This window comes from Megalops cyprinoides, chromosome 4, assembly GCF_013368585.1.
Source record: "Megalops cyprinoides isolate fMegCyp1 chromosome 4, fMegCyp1.pri, whole genome shotgun sequence".
Taxonomy (NCBI): Eukaryota; Metazoa; Chordata; class Actinopteri; order Elopiformes; family Megalopidae; genus Megalops; species Megalops cyprinoides.
In genome coordinates this window covers 20747405-20761473 of record NC_050586.1, presented here as the reverse complement: position 1 = coordinate 20761473, position 14069 = coordinate 20747405, and the positions used below count along the sequence as shown (strand labels likewise).

At 39.9% G+C, this 14069-nt stretch overlaps 2 protein-coding genes across 4 annotated transcripts; both read right to left on the bottom strand.

The window, feature by feature from the left end:
• Positions 1-1068: 1068 nt before the first annotated feature.
• On the bottom strand, positions 1069-2067 carry LOC118776148 (hydroxycarboxylic acid receptor 3-like). The gene has a single exon (XM_036526256.1). The coding sequence runs from the start codon at positions 2065-2067 to the stop codon at positions 1069-1071; it is 999 nt and encodes a 332-aa protein (XP_036382149.1).
• Positions 2068-3589: 1522 nt separating this feature from the next.
• LOC118776829 (density-regulated protein-like) lies at positions 3590-14069 on the bottom strand. 3 transcript variants are annotated; one of them, XM_036527422.1, is made up of 8 exons: positions 14047-14069; positions 12238-12353; positions 10050-10069; positions 8547-8631; positions 6245-6325; positions 5009-5125; positions 4730-4869; positions 3590-3841 (listed from the first exon to the last, which is right to left on the bottom strand). In XM_036527422.1, the coding sequence occupies exons 2-8, from the start codon at positions 12341-12343 to the stop codon at positions 3797-3799; spliced, it is 594 nt and encodes a 197-aa protein (XP_036383315.1). In that variant the 5' UTR covers positions 12344-12353; positions 14047-14069; the 3' UTR covers positions 3590-3796. The 3 variants fall into 3 exon arrangements, with proteins under 3 accessions (XP_036383315.1, XP_036383314.1, XP_036383313.1); XM_036527421.1 differs by having other exon boundaries at positions 13988-14064; XM_036527420.1 differs by having other exon boundaries at positions 13939-14062.

Sequence of the window (14069 nt, the reverse complement as noted above, 5' to 3'; positions counted from 1 at the left end):
TGGAAATTTAATAATAACTCAACTATTACATTATTTTGTAATGAGTGTTTAAAATGCTTATTTGGTCATGTGTCATTCACAGAGAATAAAGACAAACAGTTTTGGATGAAAAGAAATTCCACAGTAACAGAGAACTACATAAACTACAGAGACTGGTATGACATTAAAACTACAAGGGGTGGTGAATTTTTTTTATTAGTTGCTACCGAACAGTGGGTTACTTGCTAATAGTAAAAACAAGTGTCTGATACTTCTGTTGTAATTTTGTATGTAGTTTAAAATTGATGTGTACAATTCAGCAATTAGGTAGAAAGATTTTATAATGATCTATTACAGCTACTCATTGTACTTGCCCGTGACAGTACATTTGCTATTTTGTCAACTTTTTTCAAACCTTCCAATCACTATTGTACTTCTTAAACATTTGATTTGGTCTGTCCTCAAAAACAAAATATAACCAAAGAGAAATCCCACATTTTCCCATGTTACAGTGCGTTTAGTGACCATGTTTCTGTTTATTTACAACTACTGAAGAGATTTTTTTTCAGTTACCCAAACTGAGATCCTTCTAAACTCTTAAGAGAAAGATCAGATAGATCAGACCAGATCAGATAAAGTCACATCAGATATCCCACAAAATATTCCAGTCATATTTATTGGTTTTGGATGTTAAAACGTGGTCAAATTATAAGCTCTGATGAAATGGCTTAACGCTAGAACTGCCAGTGCCATCACAGTCTCTCTTGTTCCAAAGTGAGGATGCAGTATATGCCATTTTACTGGTCTTTCACTGGATGAAAACTATGTGCTGTGCTAAAGTTCACAGAGAAGAAGTCGCATTACAGTGAAGCAACACATTACAGTGTTGCGCTTGCACTCAGCTGTGACACTGTGTTCACTCTGTTCTGCATGCCTGCAATATGGTACCCTATCTGCTCTGCTCACACAATCTAATGTGCATTAATCTTAGTCCACATTCTCTCCTGGAGTGAAAAAAATGGAAGTGGAAATGCAATCCAAAACACAGAGATCTTTCTTAGTCAACTTGCAAGCGCCGGCTGCATTACCTCACAGCTGGCTGAGGGTCTGAGAGCCAGAGTCTCGTGTCCTATCTTCCGGTGCTCCACTCTCCTCTTTCTTCCTCAGAGTGATTCTTACCGCTCTCTTGTAGATCTTCTTGAAGATTGGGCTGGAGAAGTAGTAAACGACAGGGTCCAGCATGCTGTTGAGATAGGTCAGACTGATGGTGATGTAGAACGCAGTGTCCAGATATTGGAACTCAGAACAGTTTTTGTTGTGACCTGTGGTCCTGACCCAGATGACCAGACTTGTGATGTTACTGGGGAGGAAACAGATGACAAACATCACCACCACCACAACAATGAAGCGGAGCGCTCTCTGGATCTTGCTGTGTTTGTCCAGCTGCCTTTTTCTCAGCCGCATGATGATGCAGAATGAGCAGAACAGAATCACAGCCAGCGGCAGGTAAAACGAGAAGACAAACACAGACTTGTGCCACATTGGCCCAGACTCTTCCCAGGAATGGGGGCAGATTAGAAAACTGTCACACTGGGTTGACCTCCCTACCCTGAACAGGTGGGACTTGGTCAGGAGATGGGCAGTCAGAGAGATGGTGAGGGCCCACAAGGCACAGGCTGTGTATACCGTTTTGGAGATAGCCATGAAGTTGACTGGGTGGTGTGGGTGAACCACACGCAGGTAACGATCCACCGCCACAGCAGTCAGGAAGAAGATGCTGCCCCCACGGTTCATGGCCAACATGAAGAGAGTGATACGGCAGAAAGGATCTCCAAAGATCCAGTCCTTCCCGTTCAGGTAGTAGATGGCGCGGAATGGCAGGGCCACATTCAGCAGGAAGTCGGCCAGAGCCAGGTTGAACAGGAAGACAGTGCTGTTCTTCCAGGGCTTCACATGGAAATAGAAGATCCAGAGAGCTACGCCATTACCCAAGACTCCCAGAACAAACTCCAGCAGAAGAAGTGGGGGCAGGACTCTGGGGAGCAGATCTTCCTCAAATGCACAGCAGTTATTTGACATATGATCCATTGCTGCGCTTCAGATCAGAACAAAAACATTTACTTCTGAAAATTAAAACTGTATTTCTGATACTGTGGAAGGCAGACACAAAGAAAAGCCACCTGCAAGTCTGGAGGCTCATCTGCAGACAGCTAGGTTCCAAGTAGTGGTTTGAGAGAGGAAGCACCAAGACTTCGACACTTCATATTTATAAAACCCACATGTAAATGTGGTATGTCACCAGCAGAACTCTTTGAGTACCGCCCCTGTGAGAATCAGATGAAGTTTGAGATACATTTATATGCTTTAGAGCATATATATTTTTATTTCATAGCTTTCCAAGATAATCTGTCTCCATAGGTTATAAAATGCAATTAATGGTCATTAATTTGGTCATTGTGTTGACCGTTGATGTACCTATTTGTGAAAGACTTGATGTGGTTATTTAATGTCTTTAGTGTTTCTTATACTGATAGTGCTAAAATAAAGGAAACACCAACATAAGGTGTCTTAATAAAGCACTGGGCGACCACGAGCTTCAGTGCACCTTGGCATAGATTCTACAAGGGTCTGGAACTCTTGGGGGTACTTCCATGCCAGCATCACCTTAGCCACTATTCTCCACGAAACATGCAAGCAAGTTAAGCAGCACTTTATCACTGAAGCTCGTGCCAAACATGCCCCAACAATTACCCTTTTTTCAAAGTCACTGAGATTTCTTCCTTTAGCCATGGTTGCCAAAACAGTGGGCAACAAGGATTGCCCAACATTATTATACATGACCCTAAAAATGCCAGGATGTTAACTGCTTAATTAACTCAGGAACCATACCTTTGCAAAAGCACCCGTTTCCCATATACTTTGTATCCCTCATTTACTGTTATCTTTTAGCATTTACCTATAAATGCACTGTATGAACTCATTGTTTATTTTTTTTCCTTCTTCCAAAAAATCCACATATTTCTCCTCTGGTCAGTCATGTATGTGAAAATTTAACACTGGCATGATTAAATATGGAGAACTGCATATTCTCATGCAATATGTTTTTCTATATTTTCATGGCACAGATCTGTTCTGTGGTTTTAGATCAGGAAGCTTAACTGCGATCATCAATGTCTACTGTCAGTTAAAAGAAGAACTCTACGTCTCAGTGGGAGTTGTCAGTTATTATCTTCTGAGAAATCATAAATTCACTTGCTGTTCCACTCCTTTAATTCAAGCGGTATTTTGCACAACAGTTATGCTCACATGTCAAACCAGAAATCCAGCCATCATAGACCAAAGTACATCACCAAAATTAACACAAAACTGTGCAGATCCATGAATCCTTGTGTCATCAGGATCAGGAGGGGCTCGGAGAAGGCACAGATCATGAGATGTCCCATCTAGATTATTTATTGAAGAGTCAACCTGTTGAGCTTTATGATTTTTCTGTAGACTTTCCTTTTAACTTATCAAGGCAAGGGTGACACTTTAAAAATGAAACAGGGAGTCAAACCCAATGAGTCCACATATTCTATTTATTACCCTAATGATCATTTTAGTGCAGTGTTTTGCAGGAATTCACAATCATATGAGACCTTTGGCAAGTCAGAGAAAAGCAGCTATACAGAACTGGAAAAAATGCCAAAAAATGGCTGAGTCCACAGTTTCTATACAGTAAATAAAATGGATATAAAATGATTCAAATGCATGTGTGGATTTTTGGCCAGGTCATTCTGTCACGTTGTGTTCCTTAGTAAAAGTGCAGGTTCCCTCTTTACTTCTTCACTTCTCCAAGATCATCAATGCTGTCGTCATCCACCTACGAGCAGAGCAGCAGAGTGTTCATAATGGCCATGGCTGTGACCCCTGAAATTACCCAAGGTGAGTGAGTCTAGCCCCAGTACCTGCCCTGCAGGTTTTGCATGCATTTCCCCCCATTTACAAGGCTGATGTAATAGTGTGATGCTCAGACAAAGGTAACTTATAAATTCAGAATGGGTCCGTCAGCAAGGCATTCCCATTGAATACAGGCTAAGCCTTATGGCCTGGGCTCAAACCCAGTCATGTTATTAGCCAACAATGACTGGGTCAGCAGCAGAAAAAACTTGTTTCATTCCGTTGAGTATAGCGGTGGGCTACTGTGGCTTCCTCATCTCACTGCACTCAGGCACCCTGCCACTTGCATGTGAGTTTCGTGGGTGGGATCAGTGTTGTAGCACTTGTCCTCCAACGAGCACTTCTCCACTGTGTGCAAAACTGTGTGCTGTGTGACTTCAGATAAGTGAAAAATAACTGTTGTAACTGTACTGGAGGATACTACTCAGCATTCCTACGAGAGTGTAGAGGTTGTTGCAGTGGGACAAGCCTAAAATATACAATAGCAAATTACAGAAACAGGGTTGCACAAAGGATTTAAAAAATTAAGTAATACACAATTTGAAAAAAAAAAAAAAACAGCTAACATCTTAGGAAATCAGGCTTACACATTCTGGCATGAATCTTGAATATATAATCTCAATACAACATCATGTCTGCATACATATCTGTACAACATACGTATGCATAACTTTGCTGTTTTTAATACTCTCTATGTTATTTTCTGACTCTCACTAATATGCAGTGGATCTAGGTCCTCTAATACTGTTATATCCCAACCATTACCGATTTGCTAAAACAGAAAGGTGGTAATACCTCTCAATAATCTCACCTCAGGCCACTTGTCTTGGATAACATCAATGATGTCATCTGTAAAATCTCCCTGAATGATGATTTCATCCTCTCCTGTCACCGAAGCGCCACACGAGAATTTCTGGGCGAAGAATCTCTGCGCTTCTCTAAGGTCAATGTCTGAGGGGTGCAAAGGGCAGGGGTGTCAGATAAAATGCAAAAACATGAAAAACGTATTGTAATAATCAAGGAAATGTCATCTAAAATACACACAAAATGTTCAAATAGACTACATGTGAATATGCCACACAGAACTTACCAAAAGTGTTTAGGCCACATACACGAGTCACATATTTCTTCTTAGCGCGAGGGATTTTGGCTATTGTTACTTTCTGGGGAACTGTTTTCTTTTTTTGTTTGATCTGGCCCCTCCCACCTGTAAAAAATGTTCAAAAACACATTTCATACAGGTAGATATAAGTTGCTCTGGATAAAGATGTCTGCTAAATAAAAAAATCTACGTAAAAAGTGATTTAAAGGCTGTAGCATGAATTCTGCTCTTCTGACATACACCTAGGATTGACATATCCACTCACAAACTAAAAACAAGCAAGTAACAACACCACAAACTGCTGTAGCTAGCTAAATAACAATATAAAATACATGTCTGCAGCTAGCTAAGGAGTAGCCATGTCTGTCTAACAACAGAATAGCTGTTAAAGTACTCTGGTTGCTAGGCATCAGTAATTTTTTATAGGGGCATTAGAGGGACCATGACTTTATACCATACATACGGAAAAAGGACCAGGAGCCCAACATCCCAAGGCCTGTTCAACGTTAATTTCAACTATAACAGATTTCTAGAGCTCTAGACATGAATTACTGTCATTCTTGTCCAAGAAGATCAACATTATTAAATGGTATGGTATGTGTACATTAACTTGCAAATTTAGGTAATAAAGATATTTTGTTTGTGCTCCTAAATGTTTGCTTGCACACTTCACCCCTACCAAGTGCATTTAGAGTCTTGTCACAGAGTTGTATTGTAGTGATGAGCAATGAACTGCAGTGCTACAGAGCTGGGAGACTTGAACTAGACTTGTGAATAAGTCATTATTTTGGTGCATCATATGCATTGTGGCCACTGTTATATTGCCTGGATGCACAGGGTGTTTTAGGTATACTACTACAACAATTATACCTTGGTGTCACTAATGAAATAAAAATGCTTTCAAAATCAGAAAGAAGTTTATTTCAAACCTTGAAATTTAGTTCCGCAAGCTGGTGTGACTGCTGCTATACAACTTCCTGTCCTAAACTGTAACTTCAATGCAAGTACTTGTAAATAGGGAAACTGACATTACTATGAGTGGTATCTAACTGACACTGTTCAATCATTATTCTGTTGATGGACAGTATAGAATATTAGATGAAACAGTTTCATTATATCCACACATTAGCATTTTAAAGTTGCAGATGAAAACTATTTCCTTTGTGGAAGCTTTAAAGAGAAAGGAGTTTGAAAATGTAAGAAGGTGGACCCTGAAGTTCTTACCTCTCTTCTGCTTCTTTTTTTCCTCTTCCTCTCCAGCAGGGGGCACATATCCACCTCCAGTGTCCTGCTTTGGTGCGTTCCCTGTAGGCCCAGTGTTTAAACCATTAGAGCCAAAAACTGTTAGTTAGGGAGAGAAAGCGCTCCTGGTTTGGCTAAGTTCCACGCACTACTGAAGCTGCTGAGAAATTAATGAAGCCTTGTAATCAGTTCTGGTGAGTGGACATTCAGTGCCAGGAACAAGATACTCAATGCAATGTGCACAGAGATACAGCGAATATGCAACAGGCCTAACACTTACGCAAGTCACTCTCCCACTGGCACACACATATTAATTTGAGGTTATATGATGAAGCCTGCTATACAATGGTTGTTAATCAGCACAGTGATACAACCCCTGGCAGAAATTATGGAATCACAACACTTAGAGGATGTTCATCCAGCTTTTTTACTTTGTAGCAAATAAACAAATCACAGATTTAACACAAAACAATTTTTGTTGAATAGCTGAACATTCTGGCTTCGTGAAACATACCTCAAACAAATTAAATTAAATTATTTTAATTAATTGCATATTTTTTTTTCCAGATCAAGTAGAGGAAAAAATTATGGAATCACTCAATGTTGAGGAAAAAACTATGGAATCATCAACAAAAAAAAAAAAAATCACAATTAGTGCTTTGTTGCTCCTCCTCAGGGTTTTATGACAGCCTGAATTCTATGAGGCATGGACTTCACTAATGAAAAACAATATTCTCCATCCAGCTGGTTCCAACTTTCTCAAATAGTGGTTGACAGATCAGCTTTGCAAGATGGAGACATGTCATGGACCATTTTTTTAAAATTTCCACCATAAATTTTCAATCGGATTGAGATCCGGACTGTTTGCTGGCCATGTCATTGAGTTGATACGCCTTTCCTGAAGAAAAGCTTTAACACTCTTTGCTCTGTGGCAAGATGCATTATCATCCTGAAAAAAATGACTTCATCATCACCAAACCTATTTTCTGTCGTTGGAATGAGAAAAGTGTCCGAAATTTCAGTGTACACCTGTGCACTGACTGTCGAGGTGATGATTGCCATCTCCCCTGGTCCTTTACCTGACATGCAACCCCATATCATAAATGAGTGGGGAAATTTGATTGTTTTCATCAGGTAGTCATCTTTATATGTTTCATTAGGACGGCACCAGACAAAAGTTCCAGCATCATCTCCTTGGCCAATGCAGATTCGTGATTCATCACTGAATATCACTTTCATCCAATCATCCACACTCCATGATTAATTCTCTTTAGTCCACTGTAACCCTGTTTTCTTCTGTTTAGGTGTTAGTGCTGGTTTTCGTTTGGCTTTTCTGTATGTAAATCCCATTTCATTCAGTCAATTTCTTATAGTTCTGTCACAAACATCGTTTCAGCCCACTTGTTTTTCATTTGTTTTGTTGTACATTTTGTATTTTCAAGGCATATTGCTTTGAGTTTTCTATCCTGACGCTCCGATGTCTTCCGTGGTCTACCCGTATGTTTTCCTTTTATAACCTTCCCATTTTGTTTATACTTGCACCAAATTTTAGACACAGCTGACTGGGAACAACCAACATCTTTTGCCACACTCTGTGCTGGATTTCCTTCTTGAAGGAGTTTTATAATCCTTTCCATTATTTCAATTGACAACTCTTTTGTTGGGCCATGTTTCCTTTCAATTAGCCAAGTCCAACAGCTCATTAAGGTCTGCAAGCACTCTCTTGTAACTGCAGACTAATTTGCATTTTCAGACCTGTGCCGGTATTTGTTTTAGAAATGCAAATTACAAGGTGATTCCATAATTTCTTCCTCAACATTGAGTGATTCCATAATTTTTTTCCTCTACTTGAACTGGAAAAAAAAACGCAATTAATTAAAATAATTTAATTTAATTTGTTTGAGGTATGTTTCACGAAGCCAGAATGTTCATCTATTCAACAAAAATTGTTTTGTGTTAAATCTGTGATTTGTTTATTTGCTACAAAGTAAAAAAGCTGGATGAACATCCTCTTAGTGTGGTGATTCCATAATTTTTGCCAGGGGTTGTAGAAGCAAGCAACAAAGTGACACAGTCATCAGCATGTGGCTGAAGCCTTTCTGTCATCCTTTCACAAGAGAACTTTGCAAAAATCACAACTCAAACTACAATATAGAATGCTCAACAATGATGAACTGCGTGTTTACACTGGTGCTTAATCCAGACCTGTGGAGTGCTGAAACAGCTGCATAGGTGGACAGTTTTAATACTGCTCCAATGATGACAGATGGGCAAGTTTTATTACCTAGGCTCATCTTGGCAAACTCATCTGGGAAGTTCTTCTCCAGCCACTGCCTACATTTGGCTGGCTCAGGCATGTACTCGCAGTACTGAGAAGGAAGAGAGGAAAGACAATCTAGTTTCAGACTGAAAATGGTGGTAATGTTCACGTGAATAGGGAATAAATGCTGAAAGGTCAAAGGAGATTTACTGAACTTGCTGAGCTGTTTGTCATTGACCGTCACCACCAAACCTAACTTACAGTATGTTCCAACCGGAGATGTGAGGATGCAGGTTAACGCCACACTGTATTTAAACATTTCATATGGACCGAACTGTTCACAGAGTTGGAGCCTGAGACTGCAATCATCTTGTCTATATGTCTGCTTAGTGGTGAGAGCTGTGTTGTTTCTTTTCCTGTTTTTGCTCAGCAATGTTAGTGTGGTTTCACACTATATATCAGTTTACATTTTTTCCATCTCTACTCTATATATATTTCACCTCTGCAGATGCACCTTGCGGTAATAAACGCCAGCCTTGCACTGTATTTTTAGACTCCTGCATTTCTCTGGACTGACCCAGCACACAATTGCTGCCCCCCCCCCCCAACCCCCCCCCCCCCCCAAATCAGTGCTGTCGTAAATTGCTGTGCTTTTTAAATTGTGCTTTTTAAATTGTTTCTTGTTGCCGCCTTTACCCTGACGCTCATTGCGCTGTTTGAAGTTGTTGAAGTTTACCGTTTGAAAGTGTATCGTATTAGTTGCCCTATAGGCTGCAATTGTACAAATCTAATAGTACTGTGTCCTCAAACAGACCTTGCTCTCAGCTGAGAACTGTCTCACTGTGGAACTGTACACATCCTGTCCCCGTACTGTCGCTATACTTGCTGTATGCACTTTTGTAAGTCGCTTTGGATAAAAGCGTCTGCTAAATAAATAAATGTAAATGTAAATGCATTTCCCTGTCACTTCCCTTGGCTATGTGTGTCCCACCACCTTGTGACAGTGCTACATCAACTGCAAAATTTAATTGCTTAATTTCATGTTTTCCTGAACTACACTCAACTGGTTTACATTTGAAAATTACATGGCTCTTATACAAATATTTAATCTGGTCTGACAGCTGCATTAGCCAAGCACAGCCTAACAACAAAGAAGCAAATAACATCAATGGGATGTAGGATCTGTCATCTTCTAAAACTCTCTTAAGAACTATTTTGTTTACATTTGCTTTTTGTTGTGTGTAGCCCTTTTACCTTTCCAAATTGTTATTTGTACTGTTTTTGTTGTGCTCATATTAACTTTTACTTTGGAATGTGTTTTGTGTAACCACTAAGAAAAGCACCATATGAATAAAAATTATATTATTATAATATTTCATGTCTGGGCCTGTGAGCCTCTTAAGTCTCTTATTTAAAGAAGCCTGAAATGAGTACAGCTCTCCCATTTGTTGGGGGGGGGGGGGGGGGTTAAGGGAGGTTACATGCGCTGGATCTACTTGAATAGTGAAAAGCAGTCTGTGTACATACCTCTGTTGGCAAGGAGCATACTGAAAAAAGAGGGAAGTAGAAACATTAGGGCATATCAGCAGCTGACATCGCAACAGTTGTCTAGGACACTTCAGCTACAACACTTGTTCATTTCAGTGAACTTGATGTGCCATTGTGAATACAATCCCAAGAGAACGCAACTACAGACTGAACATTTTTACTTATAAAACGGGCTACTTGGAAATATTGTTCTCTGCTCTGAGGGTTGAGGAAAACCATGGATGCATGATTAGAAAAAAGGTTGAAAATATACAGTGGAAACATCTCAAAACAAATCGCTTCAACTACAGGAGAGACCATGTGCAAAAAGCCTCAGAGCTGCAGCTTCAAATGAGGCAAGGATTCATTTACAGCCCTGGTTATTTTTCTGCATCCACAGAAACCAATATCTTTCATGTTTCCATTGACCAAAATAATTTTCACACCATCAAACCCACATCCTGGTTCACAGTTCTGTTGCTCAGACAAGAAGGCAACAAAAAAAAGTTGTGATTCTTTTTCTGTTTTAGCGAGGCGTCTCAATGGAGGTAAGCAAGTCAGCCTCTGAGCATTCGGAAAAGAAAGTAAACCTAAATCAACTTGGCAGGTCGACAGAAACTTTATTCAGTCATACTAACACATTACAGCAATAAATGGTTTGGAAGTTACAAGACTATAGAAAGGGGAAAAGACTGACTCATGATTTTATCAATTACTACAATCAGTAGTCCATATGCACTGCACATGCTGAAGAAGAGCAACTAATCAATAACAACAAATTGCAGAGAGGAAAATAATATGACAAACCTCTGCTTATTTGCCTGCTCACGACTTATTCAACACAGGAAGCTGGTGATAAGTGTCTGACTGTTTTGCTTTATGGCACTCCCAAAATACACAATTCCTTGACATACAATGATCAATTATCTGTCTACTTTGTATTATACTGCCAGTGTTAATTTGCGATTTTCTGTACCATGGTATGGAGACTTACGCCTGCGGTTGAGAACTGCCTCATTAATGTAAATTTAAAAAGAGAATTAAATCAGGTACTTTGTGTGACTTTTTCTTTTTCTGTATTTTCCCCCCTTTCTTACTGCATTTTTTTGTAATCACCACTTAGTTAGTAGTTTGCCTCACTGTATTCACGCAGAGGACATAGCAAATGCAATCCTTTGATATACACAGTCACTAATTGCAACTGTTTCTCTCACTACAAGTCCCACAGTGCACCAGGAAGTAGATACTAAATGGAGGATAGGTGCATCTACCTGCTATAATCTTAGCAACTCACAGGTTGCAACTCATGCAAATCCCCTGTCCCTGAGAATGGTGCAATGAGGGAACTCTGGCTGACATACGAACCCCTACCCTGGTGTGGGCTCCCTGTTACTAGGATACTTTTTAAATATCAGATTAAGTGGCAAGATTAATTCAGCCACTATTAACTCAACACTATGACATAAGGTGATCTCCTCTGCTAATTAAAGACAGACACTCTGATTACAAAGTTTTCAGGAAACCCTGGCTAGGAACAAAAATACCCCAAATTGACTTGCTACTCTAAATGATTACATTTCAAAAATGATAGGAAAAATTTTGCTTTTAATCCTTCTTCTACAAAGCAAATGCACATGCTACATTTTAAAGATTGATTGATCAACTTTGTCTTACTTGGCCTACGTAATGGAATGATTAAAAACTGGGGACTAAAAAAATTCTCTTCTCCCCTCCCACGCCCACCCACCAAATCAAGACCTACGGAAATCACACATCACCTACTTAAGATGTAACAATGCAAAGGGAATCATCAGAAGCAAATCCAGTGTTTACCAAGCAGGATCTCTAGATCTTGCAAAACGATCACCAAATTGACCTTTGTATGAAAACTAGTATTTAGAACCGAAATCCCCTCTGGCGCTGTCAAAATGATGTCAGGAACGGAGAAGTGAACAGGGCAGTTCACTGCCTTTGACTGTGCACATCCAGTGGACAGCATGTATGAAATATGTATCAAAATATAGTGTTGAACCTACATAAAGTAAAATTTTTATTCTTTTTGTAAGATGAATGATGAACATTACCACGTTTAGTGCTTGTTCCGTTTAAAATAACAATAAGAGTATTTTAGCTCTTACAGCCCACCATTTGACAGAAGACATGGCTGGCTGTCCATTTCCTCACATACCTCCACAGTAGAGCACTCTGAGAGGGAATCTCGCATCTGAGTCACCAGCTCTGCGATCCACTTTGTTTTCTGGTGACCCCGATTCTGTATTTTCAGTAGTAGCCATGGTGTTTTATCTGGACAACATAAATACATGCATGATTAGTGTTTTGCCTATACTCACCACCTGAAGTTGTGAGCTCTAAATTTCATACACCCTTTTCATTCAGCTGTTCAGCTGACTCCTTCAACTGTGTTTGTGTTGAAGAAACCCTCTGGTGCTAAACACTAAAGCAGATATCTGAGACAATAGCTATGCTGCCACCTAGTGGCCATGCAGCACACGTACAAGAGTTAGCTTATGCAAAGATTTCCAAAACTTGCATCATGATTAAGAGAAGTCAAACCCCTTGGAGACAGCGTAGAACGGTCATTTTAATCTATTTACTCACAGATAAAATCTGTCCAGACCTCAATTTCAATGGCAATTAAGTTATTTCATCAGTTAAAGGAATGTCATTTCTGCGAAGGTATTTTTTTTCACAGAAATGTCGTTTGCTATCTAATAACTTTTGGTAAATAGCTACGCAGGTAGCTATTTCTTGTTCCTCTTTCTCTTAACAAAATGGGACAGTCGAAACCAACACCAGCATAGATGCTAGCTGGGAATGGACACTCAGCCTAGAAAGCTAGGTAACACCGGGGGGAAGTGTGCAAGCACAGAGAGGATACGGTTACAGATATGAAATACACTACAACATCACGAAAATGCAATTGTATTCGTAGCATTTAAGCTTTCTTGGTCACAGCAACGACTTGGGAAATTGTACATTTGTTCACCAGTGCCTGTAAAATACTTGTTAGCCCACTGAAATTTAAAACATTAATGCTAACAACCTCGCAAGCATTGCTGGCTATGGTGGGGGTATTATTTGCCAATAGTATGCTTTTTTTCTTGCCCATCCATTCGCCATGCTGGTCAGAACTCGCTGCCCAGGATCTGATGGAACGGTTCCAATAAGGGTGTTGCCAGAATGCAGCATTTCAGCTGGCCAGGATAAGTAGCTAGTTTACTCGACAGGAGCAAGTCCTGGTCTATCTGGCCAGCTAGCTATCTATGGCTGAACCCAGCTCGGTTGGCTACTAATCACAGTAGCTAACTAGCGATGTGGCTGCTACCATCAGTGGGAGCAGGACAGCAACCATCGGAACAGGGTTCCATTTTTGTTCTTGGAAGAACAAAAAATGTATATGTAGCCTATAAGGTAGTCGAGCCGATCGGTTCGGTCCTTGACCTGAAACTATGATAAGAAAACAAACCGTCTTACGAGAGGATTACATACAAATCTTTCACCCAGCAAATAAGCTGGTTGACACAGCAGTTTGCTAGCTAGTCTCGCTGTGACAACTTATAAAGAATGACAATTAGCTAAAGTTGAAATACCGGATCATGTACCAAAGAGGCTCGATTATTTAATAGCAGCAATAAGTAAACACCTTTAATTCAACATCCTGACGCACGCCTTTGTAAGGCGAAGATGCACGCATCTTAGTATTGTTGGGAAATAGCTGGCTAAATGACAACCCACCCATGGTCTCTCTCCTAGTACATGCGACTTTCTGGCTAGCTAGTCTAACGTTACAGTAACTAGCTACCTCATTCATTTCAAAATAAACCATCAACAGAGTACTTTAATGATTATGACAATAAAACAAACCTACCCCGTAAACACAATGTGTATCTATTATTTTCTGCAAAACGGTGACGTACACATTATTGTATGGTCGTGAATGCTGGGATAAAATAATACATAAGCATCAAAAGCACACCTCCTCTGTCTTGCCGTGCTCGG

Coding starts and splice junctions, on each gene's coding strand:
- LOC118776148 (XM_036526256.1), bottom strand. CDS start 2,067: ATGGATCATATGTCAAATAACTGCTGTGCATTTGAGGAAGATCTGCTC.
- LOC118776829 (XM_036527422.1), bottom strand. CDS start 12,343: ATGGCTACTACTGAAAATACAGAATCGGGGTCACCAGAAAACAAAGTG. Junction 4,870..5,008: donor ATGTGGCCTAAACACTTTTG/GTAAGTTCTGTG, acceptor TGCACCCCTCAG/ACATTGACCTTAGAGAAGCG. Junction 3,842..4,729: donor TCCAAGACAAGTGGCCTGAG/GTGAGATTATTG, acceptor CTCTGCTCGTAG/GTGGATGACGACAGCATTGA.